This window comes from Nelusetta ayraudi, unplaced genomic scaffold, assembly GCF_046127955.1.
Source record: "Nelusetta ayraudi isolate G7.1 ecotype Tasmania unplaced genomic scaffold, CSIRO-AGI_Nayr_v1 ptg000134l, whole genome shotgun sequence".
Classification (NCBI taxonomy): domain Eukaryota; kingdom Metazoa; phylum Chordata; class Actinopteri; order Tetraodontiformes; family Monacanthidae; genus Nelusetta; species Nelusetta ayraudi.
Window position 1 is genome coordinate 779,225 of NW_027466184.1, and position 18,781 is coordinate 798,005.

General features: G+C 51.9%; 3 protein-coding genes across 3 annotated transcripts; 1 reads left to right on the forward strand and 2 right to left on the reverse strand.

Moving 5' to 3' along the window:
- Nucleotides 1-759: 759 nt before the first annotated feature.
- Nucleotides 760-4,802, reverse strand: polr3f (polymerase (RNA) III (DNA directed) polypeptide F). Its single transcript, XM_076051293.1, has 9 exons — nucleotides 4,626-4,802; nucleotides 3,372-3,489; nucleotides 3,213-3,280; nucleotides 3,044-3,111; nucleotides 2,667-2,779; nucleotides 2,443-2,586; nucleotides 1,289-1,396; nucleotides 1,001-1,192; nucleotides 760-914 (listed from the first exon to the last, which is right to left on the reverse strand). Exons 1-9 carry the CDS (start codon nucleotides 4,685-4,687, stop codon nucleotides 837-839), a joined length of 951 nt encoding a protein of 316 aa, XP_075907408.1. The 5' UTR covers nucleotides 4,688-4,802; the 3' UTR covers nucleotides 760-836.
- Nucleotides 4,310-10,995, forward strand: dzank1 (double zinc ribbon and ankyrin repeat domains 1). Its single transcript, XM_076051288.1, has 21 exons — nucleotides 4,310-4,654; nucleotides 5,494-5,610; nucleotides 6,101-6,248; nucleotides 6,316-6,418; nucleotides 6,866-6,929; nucleotides 7,046-7,161; nucleotides 7,242-7,312; nucleotides 7,434-7,551; nucleotides 7,659-7,754; nucleotides 7,852-7,935; nucleotides 8,012-8,125; nucleotides 8,243-8,407; nucleotides 8,484-8,679; nucleotides 8,770-8,873; nucleotides 8,997-9,080; nucleotides 9,180-9,258; nucleotides 9,431-9,495; nucleotides 9,579-9,656; nucleotides 9,753-9,880; nucleotides 10,222-10,296; nucleotides 10,394-10,995. Exons 2-21 carry the CDS (start codon nucleotides 5,502-5,504, stop codon nucleotides 10,545-10,547), a joined length of 2,151 nt encoding a protein of 716 aa, XP_075907403.1. The 5' UTR covers nucleotides 4,310-4,654; nucleotides 5,494-5,501; the 3' UTR covers nucleotides 10,548-10,995.
- Nucleotides 10,996-11,023: 28 nt separating this feature from the next.
- Nucleotides 11,024-17,413, reverse strand: kat14 (lysine acetyltransferase 14). The gene is made up of 11 exons (XM_076051287.1): nucleotides 17,275-17,413; nucleotides 16,932-17,195; nucleotides 16,654-16,775; nucleotides 15,666-15,787; nucleotides 15,344-15,516; nucleotides 14,777-15,259; nucleotides 13,493-14,121; nucleotides 12,522-12,655; nucleotides 12,241-12,416; nucleotides 11,957-12,147; nucleotides 11,024-11,403 (listed from the first exon to the last, which is right to left on the reverse strand). The coding sequence occupies exons 2-11, from the start codon at nucleotides 17,188-17,190 to the stop codon at nucleotides 11,230-11,232; spliced, it is 2,463 nt and encodes an 820-aa protein (XP_075907402.1). The 5' UTR covers nucleotides 17,191-17,195; nucleotides 17,275-17,413; the 3' UTR covers nucleotides 11,024-11,229.
- Nucleotides 17,414-18,781: the final 1,368 nt, after the last annotated feature.

The following is an 18,781-nucleotide window of genomic DNA, read 5'->3' on the forward strand; positions in this document are numbered from 1 at the left end:
ATCCGAGGGGCTCCGAAACCTTGAACCGAACCTCGAGAAGCCGCGAACCGGAGCCGACGGGGAGAGACGAACGGCCGCTGCTGCTGCTGCTGCTGCAGGGGATGATGGGAAAGAATCCGCACTGCTCGCACTCCCCCTCCCTCTCCCGCCCGCCTCCTCAGACTCTGTGCTGCGTTCAGGGACCAACAGTGAACTCTCTCAAATCCAGCTCTGTAGTGAAGCGGAGGCTTCTGTGTCGCCCCCTACAGGCACTGGGGTGTTGGCGGGTTCAATTTTACGACCCTGTCAGAATCATTCCGGAAATAAGGAAATGAGAAGGAAGTCTCCTGTCAGGTTTTTATTCTTTTTTTCTGCAGCAACTTTAGCCTCATTAATCCCAGCGGCTCCGCAGTAATCAAGTCATTTGGGCCCCCCGAGTCTGAGAGCCAAGCAGGGTGACAGCAGACCCGCATACCCGGGTATCAAACCCGCATCCTGCCATCCTCCGTTTACAGCCTACCAGCCAAAACTGATGCTGCGTTTCCCTGTGGCAGTGCCAATACGAGACACTGACTTTCAGCCTGTAGCGGACTCAGCTCTCTGCTCTCAAGAGTCGTCGTGATGGATGAGAAGATGGAGAAAATGGTGGTGCGGGTGGGGAGGTGGGGGTGCGTAATGTGATCCGTGCTACGCCGCTAATGGCTGCTGTTCCGGGAAACTCATCGGCTCCGGCTCGATAAATAAACAAACAGTCCGAGCGCTTTTTTTTCTTTCCTCGTGTTTTTGTTTTTTTTCCGTGATTTTTTTTTTTTTTTATTGAACTGTGTGATAAATAAAAAGGTCATGTGACATGCGAGTCAGAAGTCCAGCCACTCGCTCATGTAGATGCAATTGGACGGCGAGATCTCTCCTCCGTCGTGACAGTCGTCAAACACCTGCAGACAGACGGACAGACAGAAAACAGGAAGTCAGCTCGAGCGAGGTGGAGCAGTGTCCCCCCCCCGGCCGCCCACTCACTCACCGGGCAGAGTCCGCACGGCGTCCGCACCATGCCCGTGGGCTGGATGATGGCGTTGACGCCGCGGTAGAGCTTCACCTGTCCGTCCACGCTGCCCACCGTGCCCTCCTTGGCGGCGATGATGGTCATCTCCACCTTGCCGTCGTAGATGAGCGTGTTGAGGATGGTCTCGATGTCGTCCATGGAAAGGTCCACCTGCCCGCGGGGCACACAGAAGGGCACACGAAGCTGTCAGGACGGCCGCCGGACACGTGAGGCTTCGCTGCGTGAGGTCGCGACCCTCGGGGTCACCTTGCTGATCCCCAGCTCGTTGATGTACTTCCACACTTCGTGCGAGGTGGCGAAGGAGCTGTTCCTCTGGACCATCGGGCTCTGCTTGCTGTCCCGCGCTGCTTCAGCCTGGACGTGCAAACACACACACACACACACACACACACACACACACACACACACACACACACACACACAAAGTCATGTGACCGCACGGGTTTGGCAAACATCGTCGCAAACAGGAAAGGCTAAAAATAAAATAAAGCACACGTTCCAAATGTGAACCGCTGGATTGTTTTTAAACTGGACGTTAGCTAACAATGCTAGCTGTGGTGAGGCTGAACGTTAGCTCGTCATTAGCTAAATGTGTTTAGCTAAACGCAGAGACTAGCACAAGGGTGGGCAAACTTTTTCACTGGTGGGCCACAGTGGATTGTAAAATTTGACAGAGCAGCAGCAGATGGATGGAGTGTTTTAGTGAGCCACCTCATAGGAGGAAAGAACATATCATGGGATATGTAGAAAACATGTTGCTTTAATGTCAATTGAAAATGAACAAAGCATTGCAACAAAATGTCTTTGAAGCCGCACTGTATTTAGCTCTTTCTCTTTTAGCTCACTGAAAAAATGGATGAAACACAGCCATTATATGACTTAGTGACTATTAATATAACTTCTTCACGTTCGGCAGGCTGGATTAAAAAGCTTACTGGGCCGTAGTTTGCTCATAACTGGAATAGCACCATGTTAGCCTATATCTAGCTGAGCACCAGCACTCTATTTGACACGCCTATAGAACAAACAATGAAGGCCGGTATGGATGGGTGCCCCCTAGTGGCTGACTGAAATGAATCTTGCATAAGTGCACAAGTCTCTCTCCTAGCAAATGGGACCAATTGAAAACTTAAAATTTGTGGTTTTGGATCAGTTTGGTTTGAACCGGTTCTCTGATGCTGCAAATGGGGCGGGGCCTTGCTGATTGACATGTGGGAGCCTTGATCCTGATGGAGGTGGAGTGACCAGCAGCACATATCTGAGGACTCTTTTCCTGCTCTCAGCAGTTTATGAACCATTAGTGTGAGTGAAGTCAATAGCAATAATGCAGTGTGTGTGTGTGTGTGTGTGTGTGTGTGTGTGTGTGTGTGTGTGTGTGTGTGTGTGTCTGGCAGGAGGACCTTGCTCTGCAAGAACTTGAAGCACTGCTGGTTCAGGACTTCCACAAACTCTGACTCGAAGTCCTGGTCGCTGTACCAGGCGCCGCCCGTCACCGAGCGGTCTGGCTGCAGGTTGTACAACATGTACACCTTCTTTTTGGAAGCCTGTGGGCGTGGGAGTGGGAGTGTTGGACGAAGACCACAAAAAGACGGTGCGACGGAGGCGTGCGAAGAGCGTCACTCACAGCCACAGACTTGACGGCTTTGATGAGCTTCTTGCTCTCCAGGTTCTTCAGGATCTTGTTGATCTCCGTCAGAGGGAGGTTGCTCTTGAAACGGATGTCTCTGCTCCAGATCCCTGGAGGACCGCACAACGCAACGCAATGCAACGCACGCAACCCACAAAGAGGGAAGAAGAAGAGCTGAAATAAGTGTTTACCACTTCAAACTTCCTGAAAGTCCACAAGGTTTAAACTGTGGCTCTTCGCAGCTGAAATCCAGCGACCCTTTCACCCCTTGCCTCCCACACCCACGTCAAAAGACATCACATTGAGAGGTTACTGCTCTAGCACCTCCTGCAGGCCACGGCAGGTAAAGCAGTTGCACAGTTCTGCTTGGTCACCTTTGTTTCCTGCGTCCTCGATGACCTGATACACCAGCTTCTCCTGGTTGTCGGAACCTTTCATCTTACTGAAACACAAGCGCAGAACCAGAGCTGACGCTGCAGTTCCAACCCAAACCAACAGGGGATGGGGGTGGGGGTGGGGGTGGGGCGGATCTGCTGAGTTTACCTGCCGGTCTGTGCGTCCTTCATCCTGTAGAGAAGCCCCGAGCTGTTCCTCAGGAGGTCCAGCTGACCCTGTGACACAACACAGTGTCATACAGAAACACAGGAGGAGGAGGGGGTCGGGGGAGGGAAGGACCTTCAATCATGATCCGGTGGGACCCACCAGAGACAGAAGCTTGTTGATGGCCACGGCCCGTTGCTGTGGGTCCAGGTGAGGCATTTCATTCTGGATCACCTGGTCTGTGATGCCCTGAGGGAACTGCTGACACAGCTCTTTGATCCTGTGAGTGCGCACGCGCACACACACACACACACACACACACACACACACACACACACACACACACACACATTTTTAAGACTCTTACAACCGTTTACACACTCCACATATTTTCCACGTGCCTCTGTGAATGGTGTGCTTCTTGGTATTAAAAATGGTTGTATATTGTTATATTGTTATAATATATACTTCAGGTTGTTTCTGCTGCTCTTTCTTTCTTTGCTGTGAATGTTGTTTTTGCCGTTCGCACGGTCTCTTTGTAAGCATCGACACTTTTGTCATTTGACTGCACACATCCGGCCACAAAAGACAAATAAAGTTCTTGGATTTTGAATCATTTGCGTACGTCCACATTAGTGCAGCAATGACACAAATCTCGATCATTTGACCAAACGCAGGTGCAACGTCACTGCACAGTAGGAGGCATCGTCATACTTGTCAGGGATGAAGACAGCAGTGTCTCCTCCACGTTGAGCGAGCACCAATAGCAGCAGAGATAGAGAAATGTCTTGCTAACATGCTTAGCCCTTATCTTAGACCAGCTGACTCAAGCCAAACACAGTCATTCAGAAGAATAATTTTTTTTGAACACCAGAAAAGGCGTAAAGGTTAATCAGTTCACTCCTCACTGGCATGACACAACTTCCACAGGTGGATGTTGGTGGTGAATTTGGAAGGTTCTGCGGGTTAATAAGCAGCAGAAGAACCTTTGAGTTTAAAGGACCAGCTGAGTGGCAGCTTGTTGGTGCTTTTCCCCCTGGACTCCTCACTAATCGTGTATTTTTTTTTTTGTATTAAAAACAGCAGTATTTGGTCACCAGGTCACCCTTCATTCGGCTGCTCGCCCACAACTTTGTTTTGGAGAAAACGACAACAAACTGAGGTTGTCAAAGCTGGAGGAGATGTTCACAGCTGGGTCCCATCCAGCAGTTTGCGGGTTCTGACTGGCCGCCGAATAAAGCGAAACCACATTGCGGTTCTGACCCAGTGTTTACTGGACACACATGTCCCCAGGGTGTCTGACGACAGGGCAATCAAAACCGAATTGGACAGAATTTGACTAGGAATTTCGGCGCAGCGCTCTCGCAGTCAGCAAAAAGAAAGGGGGAAAAAGCGCGCTGACGTCACGTGTCGGACCTGTTCTCGACCTCCGCCGGTTCCGAAAGGTTCGTCTCCTTTTTCACTTTGACTTCTGCCATAGTGTCCGCTCTTCTCAATTCTAGCGCGTCTCTCTTCCTCTAGGGCTGTTAGCGCAGCCGCTAGCTATGTTGTCATGTGTTTTGGGGGCCTTCGGCGCGGAAGTCCTGGAAAGTGCCTGAATAGAAATAGAGATTAAAACTTTTTCATCATTTTAGAGACACCTTAATATCCCTCTTTTTGTTGGATTGTGTTCATAATAAATATGTATATTAAAAAATGTGCAGCAACCGCAGTGTTGCATGCTTACCGCAATTTGTTGTCGTTGCCTTAGTAACATTTCCGTATACAGTCCAGCCCGCCCCGCTACACACACATCAACTGAACTGACGCGTGTTATTGTCACAATAATCTGAGGTAAGATGGTCGTTATCATTATTGCTTGATGTTGGTAATTTAGTGTGATTAGCAGTTTGTTTATCGCATCAACAGACAAACGGCTTTCTTATTTCTTTCTTTCTTTCTTTTTTAAATTTCCTGGTGGAGAAACGACAGCTGAACAGAACCAGCCCGCAGTCCAAACTGTCTGCAATAGTTTTTTGTGACTTTTAACCTTTGTGTATCATCATATCATGACGGACAGGTGACAGGAACATTAATATGGGCCGGACTAATGTTGTAGTTCCAGTCAGGGCCCATCTCAATACCAGCGTCAACCTGTAGGCGGCGCTAAAGCGGCCGTTTTTACCCATGCATCTGTGGTGCCTGAACTGAGAATACAGTTGTTAATTATTATTTATTTATTTTTTTTACTTTTTTTCTTTCTTTCTTTCTTTTTTTTTTTAATAACCTGTTTTCTGACCAACAGCCGTCGCCATGGCAGCAGGATCAGTCTCGGCTCCTCTCATCATCCCCATCTTCCACCTGCAGACACACAGGCCCAAGAACCACATCGACTCCAGCACACCTGTCTCCATCCAGTCAGGTAGACACACACCTGGAACCACACACTGCTGCTGCTCAGGCCCAAAATACACAGAGTGGCATGTGCACAGGAGTATATACACTGGGGTGTGCACAGGTGATGATGGTGATGATGATGATGATGGTGATGATGGTGATGATGATGATGATGATGATGATGATGATGATGATGATGATGACGATGATGATGATGATGATGAGGATGATGGTGTGGATGATGAGATACACTTTAATGTCCTGGGGGGGATATTGTCAATAAAAGACAGTGCTTCAATACATAGATTAATAAGCATCATAACAACACTGGACAAGAAATATCAGTGGACAAACACTCAATAAATTGAAGAAAAAACTGTCTATATATTGCATTGCCCCATAGTAAAGTGCAACATTATGACTGCTTCCTAGTGAAAGAGTTACGACCCATTTCAAAAGCAATAGGGCAGAGGAGGGTAAGTGTGCACAGGTGTGAGACCAGGTGTGCTCTGCAGGCACTGCAGGGGTTCAGATCTTCTTCACCCTGGACGGATCCAAGCCGGCAGTGGCGCAGCGCGGACCAGCAGGGGGCAGCAGGAAGTACAGCGAGCCCATCGTGCTTCCCGCCGGTCGGGTGGCTGTGAGAGCGGTCGCCGTCACCAGGTGAGGATGCCAGCCTCCTGTATCTGAAACACCTGAACTGGGTGGCAACATGTATTCCTGTCTGCAGTGACGGCAGAGAGAGCTCCACGGTGACCAAGGAGTTCGTGGTGGATCAACTTCCTGCTTCAAACGGGAAGGAGAATGACAACTTCCTGCAGAGGGACAAGCAGGTAGTCGTGGCCATTCAGCCTGGAAAAGGAGGAGGATGAGGATGAGGATGAGGATGAGGATGACCTGCACGCTTGTCTGATTGCCGACGGCCACTGTGTGGCGCTCTAACACACTGCTGTTCAGATTCTCACAAAAGTCAAAAGATTTGTTTTGCTTCCCCTCGGTTTTACTAAATTTTTGAGTAATTTGAATATAGCAGAAACCAAACTCCCCCGCGACATTAACACCTGCTCGAAATGCACTGCCATGCTATGAGTGCGCAAGCTAGCAGACAGTTGCTAAGATTAGCTAGCATGCAGTGACATTGCGTCTGCACACTCTATATTACACACTTATATGCCCCAATATCACTCAGAGTTTAGCTCTGATGGATGCACTCCAGTTGCTGTGACTATTTTTACAGTTGTGCAGCAAACAGGAAGTGTGTTGTGCTGCTGTCGTTCCAGAACATGTCTGAAGGACTCAGGTGTTCCGCTGAAAATTCAAACGGTTCTTCACTGAAGGCCCCAGGTGCGTTGCTGTCGTCTCTCTCCGTCGCTAAACTCCTCTGAAGAACCTCGCTGGTGCTGATTGGGCCTTGATGTGCTGCACTTCTTTACTTCCTTTTGGCTTCCCATCTACCTCAGAGCTGAGGATGATGGGAAACGCCTCGCACCAATCAGGCCGTCGCTCTCTGAACGCTCGCCTAGTGCCTCCAGCCACTGGAACCCGAGCCGGAGCTTCCCAACGTTCCCAGTTTGCGGTAAACGCCCGTCAACTCTGCTTATCACCAGGATCACTTCTGTGTGCACTCACTCTTGTTATGTTGTGTTTTACCGTCAGCGGTCAAGTGTGTCCAGTCATCTAAACAGCACACACAAGTCCAGAATCAATCGGGAGATGGGCTTCCTACGGTAGGAACTCATTGCCTGGCTGGTGAAACACTTTCTCAGCCAGGCTTTGGCAGAATCATCACTCACAGTGTTAAAGCAGGAAACATTACAACATTTAGCCTGTTTGTTCTGTCCGTTCCAGGTGCCCTCAGTGTCTCAGCCATCGTCCCTCAGACCCGCTCTCTCGCTTCTGTCCTCAGTGTGGCGCTGCACTTCCTGTGATACCTCAGCAGAGGCTGCTCCCTGCTGAGGGAGGACAGGTACTGCACACAGTCCAGGTTTACCTGATGCAACGTCAGAATGACTGGAAGCTGAGCTGTGTGTGTGTGTGTGTGTGTGTGTGTGTCTGTGTGCGTGTGTGTTTCAGGCGGTTTGCTGTGGGTTCTGTAACGCTGTGGTTCCTGTCAACACCAAGAGCTGTTTGATCTGTGAGACATCGATTCAACAGCAGCGACAGACAAAGGCCAGATACACACTGCACACACACACACAGATACACACTGGAACGCATCATGGTCCTAACGTGTATTATTACTGGTGGCTGTGTGTTGTGCGTATAGGAGCACGTGTTGTGTGTTTGTTGTGGAAGCGGAAATCCGACTTACGTCACCAGCTGCCTGACCTGCGAGAGCCCACTGCAGCCAGTGAGATACACACACACACACACACGCTTTGTCTCTACATTTGGTCTGTGCTGAAATGTGTGTGTGTGTGCTGCAGGTACTCTGCATGGGAGACAGTGCCCCCTCTGTCCCGTCTTCAATGTCCTCCTGCTCCGTATGTCGACGCAGAATCCAGAGTGACGCCAGGTTCTGCGACTGGTGTGGATCCAAGGTGAACACGCACACTCCAGCAAACACACACACGTCTCGTAAGGTGCACTCCAGCCATTGTTGTGCTTGCTATAGCTAATGCTAGCACTAGCATGATTGGAGGTGCATGTATCTTCAGCCCTCTCGTGCAGCAGCCAGTTGTGTGATATGTTGGCGGTGCGGCGCGACTGGACACCCGTACGCCCTCTACTGCGCCGCCTGCAGCGTCTTCCTGGAAGCGCCGACTCCGCCCGCATGCTCCAGTGTCGTCACACAACCCAATGGGGGTGCTACAGCCACCCAGGTAAGTTGTGATGTTGTGTTAAAAATTCATAAAAAAAACAAAAAACAAAAATCAACTTCCCACAATGACACTGCAGGCTGGGCATTTACCTGACTCCGCCCCCAAACCGGAGTCGACCACGCCCACTGCGGAGCAGTACACGCAGACCGTCGGCCTGTACTACCCATCAGCCACTCACCTGCGGAGGAGAGAGGAGGAGAAAACGCAGCATCTCAGCAGGCAGCAGCCAACCAGGAGCCACCAGCCGCTCACAGCCATTAGCCCGGGCAGAGGTTGCCACTGCTGCTAACGCTAACGCGAATGCTGCTTACAGCACAGCTGCTAATGCTAGCCTCAATCGCTGGTGCCTCCTGTGTGTCCAGGTTACTGGAGGAAGCAGTTGGATCATGTTTGCGCTCACCTGAGGAGCTACACTCAGAACAACGCCCCCTTCAGGGCCCTGCTGGGAGAGCCTCGCATGGGCCGGGTATGTTACCCCAGCGTTTCTTGATTGGGTCGCGGCTTCTTGGGCATTTTTTTTTTTTTTTACCAGATCACTGGTTGAAACAAAGGGGCTTGGTCAACTTTTAGCATGATTCTTGTGTTCCAGATGGTGGCGGCGGTGATGCAGGAGGATCGATACGAGGTCAGTCTGACCATCAGCTTTGTGATGGCTGGACAGGAGAAGCGACAGGTGGGTACCTTATCGTATGGGGGTTGAGAATACCGGGGAGGTTGGAGGGGGTCGTCGGCGTGCCCACCAGCGAGGGTGACTTGGTGTGTTTGCTCTCAGGTAGAAGCAGCAGGTGGAGGAGGCGCCGCCGTGAGCGGAGCTGAGACCCTGAGCAGCGTCACAGAGCGAGCTGCACTGGGTAAGAACGCCTCACCAGGGGCCCCATTGAAAACTGATGATTTTACGGAACAGTTCATGGATAGTGGAAGTTAAATGCTTGTATGGTTCGACACGCAACAAACTGGCTAAGACGACGGCAGCAGACTTGGGTACTGCGCCCTATCTGAAAGTTGTGTGGTTGGTCTCGACAGGAAGTGATCTGGCGTCTCTGTGCGAGATAAGACCAGCCAAAACCACAACAAACACCAAACCTCCAGTAAGAACCCTCATGGCATCATTTTGGAGGCTGGACGCTCGTCTCTCTCTTACTAGTTCTAACTGGTTTCCGACTGGTTCCAGGTGAAGGATGCTGAGCTGGTGAAGGAGCTGGGCCCAGGTCGCGGTCAGGTGACCATCATCCAGGAGCTCTTGGATCAGGTACCAGACCCTGCAGTCCAGCCTGCTGCCCTGTCTGGACTTCCTGCCAGCATCTTTCCTTATTTGTGCATTTTTGCTCTTTTTGACTGCCACTAGGGGGCAGACCCCTCTTGCTGCGACAGCGATGGCAGACACACGCTGGCTACCGCCGTGTTGAACGGGCACCACGACGCACTTCCTGTCTTGGTGCAACGAGGAGCCGACATCAACCGTCAGTCTGGACGGTAGGAACTGTCGCAATCACTGGGCAGATTTGGTGCTTCGTGGTCACATAGCCCCATAGCTTAGAATTATTAACACAACACATCGCCTTAGCTTTTCTGCTTTAATTAATCAATAAACAAGTCAACAAACAAAGTTTGGTGAGCAACACAAACAGGAGTATGGATCAGTAGTAGCAACGTTCTGCTAGGCTCTCTCAGCCGCTCTACTGATAGAGACACCATGTCTGAAGAGTATTGCAGCCACCACCAGGGGGCAGTGCAGGCGTTTACTGTCATTAAGCCTCGCTGGTTGTTGCTGCAGAGCGGAAATGATGTTTCCTTCTTCTCCTCTTCCTCCTCAGGATGAAGAACTCTGCTCTGCACGAAGCTGCAGCTCTGGGCTCCGAAGGTCTGCAAAGTGCACGGATCCTGCTCAGGTAGTCACGTGACGCCTCACCATCACCGTGTCCACGCCCCTTGATGTCACATGAACCCTTTTGTGTTTGTCCCCTCCCCCTCCCCCTCCCCCCACAGCTGTAAAGCCCGTGTGGCATCGAGGAACGCTGGCGGTCAGACGGCGTATGACTTGGCACTCGACTCTGGCTGTGACCACATGGTGGAGCTGCTGGCTGCGCAGGCTGGACTGGACCTGCTGGGGAAGCCCAGAGTGAGTCTGGAGCTCTTCTGACCTCACCGGTCCGTATGGAGCAGATGCCAGTGGCTGTGGACAGACGTTCTTAAGAAAATAATAAAATTATTTTATTTTTATTTAATTACCTATTATTATTATCATTACTACTACTGCTACTACCATTATTATTCTATAGATGTTATCATTACTATTACTGTCGACAATATTGTTATATGCTATATAGTGTAGTGTCATACTTAGCATTCCATTGGTTGCCACGAATTATATTATAATGTATAGCACTGAATAAAACTCTAAATACCCGCGTATGTATTTCCCACTTTTTAAATCTTTTTAACTTTGTATTTTGTCGGCTTCTGCCACACCAACATTTCACTGCCATCTAACGTGACGAAGTGACAAATATAATATTTAAATTTCTTTGAATCTAAAATGTGTTTTTGTGCCTCAATCTTTGTTTTTTGTTTAAAATTTTGGCTGATGTCACTTCCTGTCAGAAGAAAACAAGGAGGTACACATGTACGTTTATTTACACAATTATGACAAGTTTCACATCTATGTAGCCAACCAGCTTGTCTGTGGGTGCCCATCACACTGCCCCCTGCTGGTTGACTGGAATACATCAGACTAAAACCGATGCCAGGAGACTCAAGCTCCTGCAAGCTGCAGCCTCGATGCCTGGCCCAATGGCAGTGGCAGTGGAGACTCCCCCTGGTGATCAGCGTCTGAGGCGCAGGAAGAAGGCGTGGCGGCACTCAGTGCTGTCCGCCGGGTAGTACTTGTCGTAAAAGTCCAGGATGTACTCCTCGGCCTTGAAGCCGAACCTCTGGTACAGCAGCATGGCAGCGTTGCTGGCCGACACGTGCAGCGTCACGTCCTTCCCCATGCATGTCTGAAAGCCAGAGGGCGCAAGAGTGAGGATGAGTCAGCCACTTCCTGTCCCGCCCCCTTTGTCTAGCTGATGCTAGCCCCGCTAAAGTGCTACCCTTCCTTCTCCACCCATGGATGTATTATCAGAACTGGATATCGGTGGTGCAGCAATTTTTCACCCCTTTGGCCACTTGAGGTACTGCAGTCAAAAATCACATAGGACTCAAAGAGCATTTTTTTCTATAGACCGCATTACAAAAATCAATGGTTGTAAAACAGTTAGTTAACATGACACCTTTGACCTCAAACACAATTCATAATAAAAGTCCATTGTGTAAAAAAAAATATTATCTATATCTCATACATATAAGAATATAAGTTTATTCTCAGTGCGACGTGATCTGATTGGCTGATACGTCCTGATGCATCATGTGACTTACGGAGGCATGATGGGAAGTGGCACTACTGCTACATGCTACATAGGGCTCTGTATCTGCGTATGCGCTAGCTAGCAACTCCATTGAAGTGATCGGGCCGCCACCTTGGATCCTTGGAGGGAGGGGTCGTGGTCTCACCTGGATAAGATGGTAGATCATGAAGGTGCCGATGCCGGCCCTTCTCCACTCGGGATGCACCAGCAGGAAGGAGATGTAGGCCTCGTTGTACTTGACGTCCGGCACCATGAAACCGAAGCCGACCACCACCTTCTTGTAGAGGACGACCACGCTGAAGTCCGGGTACTGCAGACACTCGGACAGGTCCACGCCTGCAGCGAGACGCCCAGGGTGGTCAACCTCAGAGTCTGTGTGCGTGTGTGTGTGTGTGTGTGTGTGTGCGTGTTGGTGTGAGCAGCGCTCACCTGGCCAGAAGCTGTCGTGACACATGGCGTTGACGGAGGGGATGTGGCTGGGCCGGACGTAGCAGTAGTCGATGGAGGCGGTGGCTTCAGGTACCCAGTCCGGGTCCTTCCTGTGGGGGTGGGCTCGGATCTCCTCAAGCAGCCGCAGCTTCACTGGGCGACTCTCGTAATCCCTCCTGACGGTCAGACAGACAGACAGTGAAGTCAGTCAGTCAGTCAGTCAGTCAGTCAGTCAATCAGTCAATCAGTCAATCAGTCAGTCAAACTGGGCCGAGTTCTACCTGATGAAGGGTTTGAGGGTGCGGGAGGTGTAGGGGCTCTTGATGCTCTGCTCCAAACTGCCGCTGGCTCCCATCAGTCGGTGCCAGAAGGAGGCCGACCGCTGCTGGACGCCCCTCCGGCTGGACACGCCCGTCTGCACGGACAAAGAAAAAAAAACAAAAAGTCAGTTTGCAGTTCCATGTTAACGTGGATGTGAGAGCTGGACCTCCTCCAGCAGGTTCTCCTATGGCACTCAGAAGATCTCCAATCCATGCCGACGGAGATGTTATGGGAATTTCTGCAGGAGGAAGCTGGATCTCCTCTGTCACAAGGAGACCCTGCTAGAGGAGGTCCTGCTAGAGGAGGTCCTGCTAGAGGAGGCCCTGCTAGAGGAGGCCCTGCTAGAGGAGGTCCTGCTAGAGGAGGTCCTGCTAGAGGAGGCCCTGCTAGAGGAGGCCCTGCTAGAAGAGGTCCTGCTAGAGGAGGCCCTGCTAGAGGAGGTCCAGCTAGAGGAGGTCCAGCTGGAAGAGGTCCTGCTAGAGGAAGTCCTGCTAGAGGAGGTCCTGCTAGAGGAGGTCCTGCTAGAGGAGGCCCTGCTAGAGGAGGCCCTGCTAGAGGAGGCCCTGCTAGAAGAGGTCCTGCTAGAAGAGGTCCTGCTAGAGGAGGCCCTGCTAGAGGAGGCCCTGCTAGAGGAGGCCCTGCTAGAAGAGGTCCTGCTAGAGGAGGCCCTGCTAGAGGAGGTCCAGCTAGAGGAGGTCCAGCTGGAAGAGGTCCTGCTAGAGGAAGTCCAGCTAGAGGAGGTCCTGCTAGAGGAGGCCCTGCTAGAGGAGGCCCTGCTAGAGAAGGTCCAGCTGGAAGAGGTCTAGCTGGACCTTCTTGGTCACTCAGAAGATCTCACATCCATGCCGGTGGAGATGTTGGAGATGAGTGACATGAGAGGTCCTGCTGGAAGAGGCCCTGCTAGAGGAGGCCCTGCTGGATCTCCACCCACCTGGAAGCGATCCAGGATCCGCAGCTCCCGGCTGTTGGTGCAGAACAGTCCGACTCCGACTCCCCTGGGCGGCGCCGCCGGTGCGTCCTGGGAGCCGTAGATGCCCCCCACCAGGCTGAGGGTGGCGCTGATGGTGCGGTCGATGTCCAGCAGCGCCAGGCCCCGCTGCCTCTTGGCCTGGCGCACCAGCAGCTTCCTGCGCAGGCGGCGGGCCTGCGGCGTGACGGCCAGTGCCAGCGCGCAGCCGTCCAGGCGCCGCAGCAGCATCTTCTCCTCGTACAGGCTGAGCAGCGCCAGGAGGGGCGGAGCCTGCGGGACGCCCGCCGCCTCTTCCTCCTCCGCCGCCACCTTCTCGGCGTGGGCCGCCCGCCGCCGCTCGGCTCCGCGGGCGCCGGCTGAGATGGCGGTGGCAGTGGCAGCGGTGACCTCGCGGCGCCCGGCTGTGTCCTCAAAGTCCACGTGATGCTCGCCGCCGCCGCCGTCCTCGTCCTCGCTCTCCGCCTCCCGCTTGATGTGCGGCGCTGGCACCGCACGGAGCTTCTTGCGGGCGACCATGGCAGCGGCGGCGGGCGGAGGGAGGTACTCCATGCCCGGGTCGATCATCCCCTCCGTCTCCATCTCTTCGTCGTCTGGAGAGTGAGAGAGGAGAGAGAGAGAGAGAGAGAGAGAGAGAGAGAGAGAGAGAGAGAGAGAGAGAAGTAGAAAGGAATGAGCTTATGGAACAATCTGAACAAAGAAACCAAAGAGTCCAGATCATTATTTACCTTTAAAAGAACAATAAAAGCCATTATTATTATTATTATTATTATTGTTATTATCATCATTAATGCATTTACTTGTTCCTCTGTAAACCTTGATAGGTGATTGGGTTGGGACTGGGGTTACTATAGTTCACATTGTGTATTTGTTTTTACTTTGCATCTTTGTGCTCTCATGCAAAACGTTTCAATAAATATGTTCAAGAAGACAAAAAAGAAGAAAAACATTTTCAGGGCCAAACGGGATCTAAAATGTGACAGAGGGGGGGTAGCGGAGCAGCAGCAGATGGATGTAGTGTTTTGGTGAGCCACCTCATAGGAGGAAAAAATGTATCATGGGATATGTAGAAAGCACGTTGCTTTAAAGTCAATTTAAAATGAACAGCAAACGAACTGAATGGGTGAAAAACAGCTGTTTTATTTCTTACATACTATTAATATAATTTCTTCGTCCGGAGGGCCGGATTAAAAAGCTTAACGGGCCGCCTATGGTAGTTTGCCCACGCCTGGTCTGGCTTCCACCTACCGTGGAAGAGGGCCTGCGGCGGCATGGCGTCCGGGATGAGGTCGGCCTCTGACAGCAGGCTGGGCGTGGCCGAGTGAGACGCCGGCGTCCCGGGCGCCGAGAAGTCTGGGGAGGGGGAGGGCGACGGGCTGGTGAGGGGCGTCCGGTCGGAGGAACTGATGGAGGAGAAGTCGATGACCTCGCCTTTCTCCAGGACCAGGTCGGGGCGGCCGCGGGCCACACCTCCTCCGCCCCCTCCGCAACCCCCGCCGCCGACCCCGCGGCCTCCGCCAAGTTTGACCGGCGTGGAGGAGGTGCTGCGCTCGGCGTAGCCGCCGCCGCCGCCACCGCCCACTGCCTCCTTCTGGGCCCTCCGGATGTCCTTGGCCTCCTGGGTGCGGCAGCGCTTCTCCTTGAGCTGCATGGCGTTCTCCACGGGGTTCCTGGCGCTGCGCTTCCTCAGGCCCTCCACCGTGATGATGGGCTCCACCACAGGCCTGCAGGCTGCAGCAAACCAAAGCTTCAGAGCGGCTTCCCTTTCCTCACATCAACATTGGTGCTACAATCTCGGCGCTGCCAGACGTTTACCTTTGGCCTTGGTTGCGGCTTTGTCCACGTCGGGCCTCAGGGTGGGGGGTCGGTTCTGGACCAGCTTCCACCAGCCCGGCTCGCCAAACTCCTGAGCTCCGGAGCGGAAGAAGGTGGGACTGCCGACGGACAGGCAGCCGGCCACCGTGCTCCACCAGGTCGACGTCTTCTTCCTGAGACACGCACGGTCACAACCAGCGTCGCCCAGGAACAGGAAGTGTGTGTGTGTGTGTGTGTGTGTGTGTGTGTGTGTGTGTGTGTGTGTGGGTGTGTGTGTGTGTCTGTGCGTCGGAGGAGGAGGAGGAGGAGTTAAGAGAGTCACCTCGTGCCCAACAGGAAGTTCCAGTGGCGGCCTATGAAGGCGCAGATGTCCTCCTTCCATCGGAAGTAGCCCTGGCGCCCGGTGCCTTCCAGGGACAGGTTGTACATGGCCAGCATCACCACCTGCACACAGCAGACATGACGCCCTTTCTTGTTAGTCGCCGGCTTCAAGATCCGTCATCGCGCCCGGCGTCACAAAAGCCCACTTGGAGTGAATTCTTACGAAGTCCGGGGGCTTTTTTTGGTCTTAACTATCTCCCAGTGCATCCTGTAAGGTTACTCAAGGTTAACTTGAAACAACTCAGTACTTTGTGTTGTTGCCATTGATGTATCAGCTATTGGGTGGATTGCAATAATGCTGGTATATACGCTGCACTACACTGGCTCTACAGCCCCTTCAGTAGTGGCACTCTGCTCTATGTGTAATTTTGAGTATATAAGTTTTTATTAGGGACTGAGCCCTTGCGGAAGACCAGTTCGAAACGAACTGGTCTTCCGCGAAAGGGCGAAAGACCCTATTGTAAAAGGGTGGCATTTGTGCATCACTAATCACAATAATTATTATTGTGATTAGCGATGCACAAATGCCACCCTTTTTATGGCATAGTAGAAATACCTGCATTTCAGTACGCGCCGATACCGGTACTGAGTACTTGATCAGGCCATTACACAGTACAGAATTACTCATTTTTTACTGAATGCTGAACTGACTGATTTTTTAGGAAAAGTTTCAGTGCACTGCAAATACAAATTTAACAAAATTGTCATAAGCATACATATACAACTGGTATCTGTGTCGCAGTATCGACACGTATTTTGTGAATACAAGTACAGTACTCCCTAATCCCTAACTATGATGTCCACTTATACTTATCTATCTGTGTGAACCTTGATAAATGACAAGCAGGGTAATCGGGCTGGGAGTGGGGTTACTACAGTTCATATTGCATATCAATGTTTACTGTGTATCCGTGTGCTCTCATTCCTACCTGCTGCCAGGTGAGCCTCATCCTCTCGAAACTCTCCTTGCCGTCTTCGGAACAGTCCGTGCACGTGAACTTAAAGAAGTTGTCTCCCTTCAGGTAGCTGGGCTGCTCGCCGCGGAGCTGGGCTGGCGACACACACACACACACACACACACACACACACACACACACACACACACACACACACACACACACACACTAGTACCGGGAGCTGGGACACGGACACCCCGGGTTCCCAAGCGACCCGGGGTGCAAGCAAGCGGCTGCTGTGATTGCCTCACCTGCCGGGACCCACTTGTGGCAGTGGTCGCAGTAGAAGGACATGTCCTCGCAGGCCCAGCCCCCGTCCGTCTCCTCGCCCACGTCGCTGGTCAGCGAGTCGCCGCTCTGGTCATGTGACAGGTCCACCGAGCCCTGGTCCTCCGACTCCACGATGAGCAGCGTCTCGCCCTCCACCTCGCCCTCCTCCAGGCCCTCCGAGGCCGACGTGCAGGCGGCCTCGTCCTCGCCTGCCGCCAGCGGCTCCCCGCTGCTGTCCATCACACCTGGCCGGGCGGTGAACACAGGCATCATGTAGCTCTGCCTCCTGCGTGTTGCGTGTCTGTTCCGTGTCTCGTCTCGTACCGGGTGGGTCAGTGGTCGTGCGGTCGCTGCTCCGCCTCTCTGTGCTGTCGCTGCTGCTCCTCCTCCAGCTGCCTGGTCAGCGTCCTCTGCTCCTCCAGCAGCCTCAGGTTGTCCTTCCTCCTCTCCAGCCGCTCCAGATCTCTGACCACGCCCTCGTGGAGACGCTGGAGCAGAGGAGCAAATCAAGTGCAGAAACATCTCAACATCTACAAGCTTCCGGCTTGGGTCGACTGCAGCACCAACGTGTCGTCCCTCGCGTCATCAGGAAACCGCGTGGTCCACAGGTAGGCAACAATAACAATTCTGATTCTGATTCGGTTTTTAACACGTGCAATGTGTGCGAGTGAGACAATCCATCTGTTGTGTTAGGTTAACATTTCAGAAACACACCCTCGCACACACCGCAGCCCACCAGATCGCTCATTAACACGTTTATTTTGAAAAACTCTACCGGAAACGGGCGACATAAAATAAAAAATTTTAAAAGCAGCGATTATTTCAGTCAGTTTAAAAACAGCTGCGCTTTCTTAGTTCAAATCGCAAACACTCTCACGATTCTTGAGCAGCAGGGAGCCGTCGGTGAACTTCCGGTGACCTCCCGAACCGACTCCCGACACCGGTCACGGCTCCCTGTTGGTCGGCATGGTTCGGAGCGGCTTACCTCTCGGTCCCAGGTCTGCTTGAGGTGAACCGCAGACACGGTGCACAGGGTCAGAACCGCCGAAACCCCGAGGACCACTTTGGAGGCTGTAGACATCACGTTAGCAACTAGCCGGCTAGCTAATGGCTAACGGCTGCGTCCTACCGCTGCGGGTTCCGGTGGTTTCTTCTTCTTCTTCGTCGTCGTCGTCGTCCGCACATGGCAACAAACAAAGTGTAGCAAAGGCGCCCCCGTCCGTCGATCCCCTTACCAGCAAACGCTGAACTTGAACCGCGGAGTGTCAGACAGAATTGTGGCGGACTAAATTGAGTTTTCCGAAGAAAACGCGAAAACTCAAACAAAACAAAACAAAACATAACAGGAAGGAGGAAATTACATTCCCATACAGTTAGATTGTAAGAAAACCTGTCAGCCAGAAACCTATCCTCACTTGAGAGCAGATATGGCAAAAGTATTCACATTCTGTACTGTTCTAACCAACATGTGTTTCCAATGTAAAGAGTAGAATGCACACATATTTGTGTACAATTGTAGGGAGTAAAAGTCAAAAAGTTGTCCGAAAAGGAAATTCTCAAGTAAAGTACAGATAGTTAAAAAAAAATCTACCAAAGTACAGCAACAAAGCATTTGGACTTTGTTACTTCCCACTTCTGCCTTAAAAGTGCTAAAAAAAAAAAGTTGTAAAGGAGAATCAATAAATTAAATATAAGGGTTCTTAATCAGTAGTCACAACAACATAGATAAATAAATTAACGGGGAACATAACTGCTTGGCTCTGTCTACGGTGCATTCACCAGCAGCTTATGATTTAGCAGCGAGTCCTGCCTCAACTGGAGAACGCAGCAG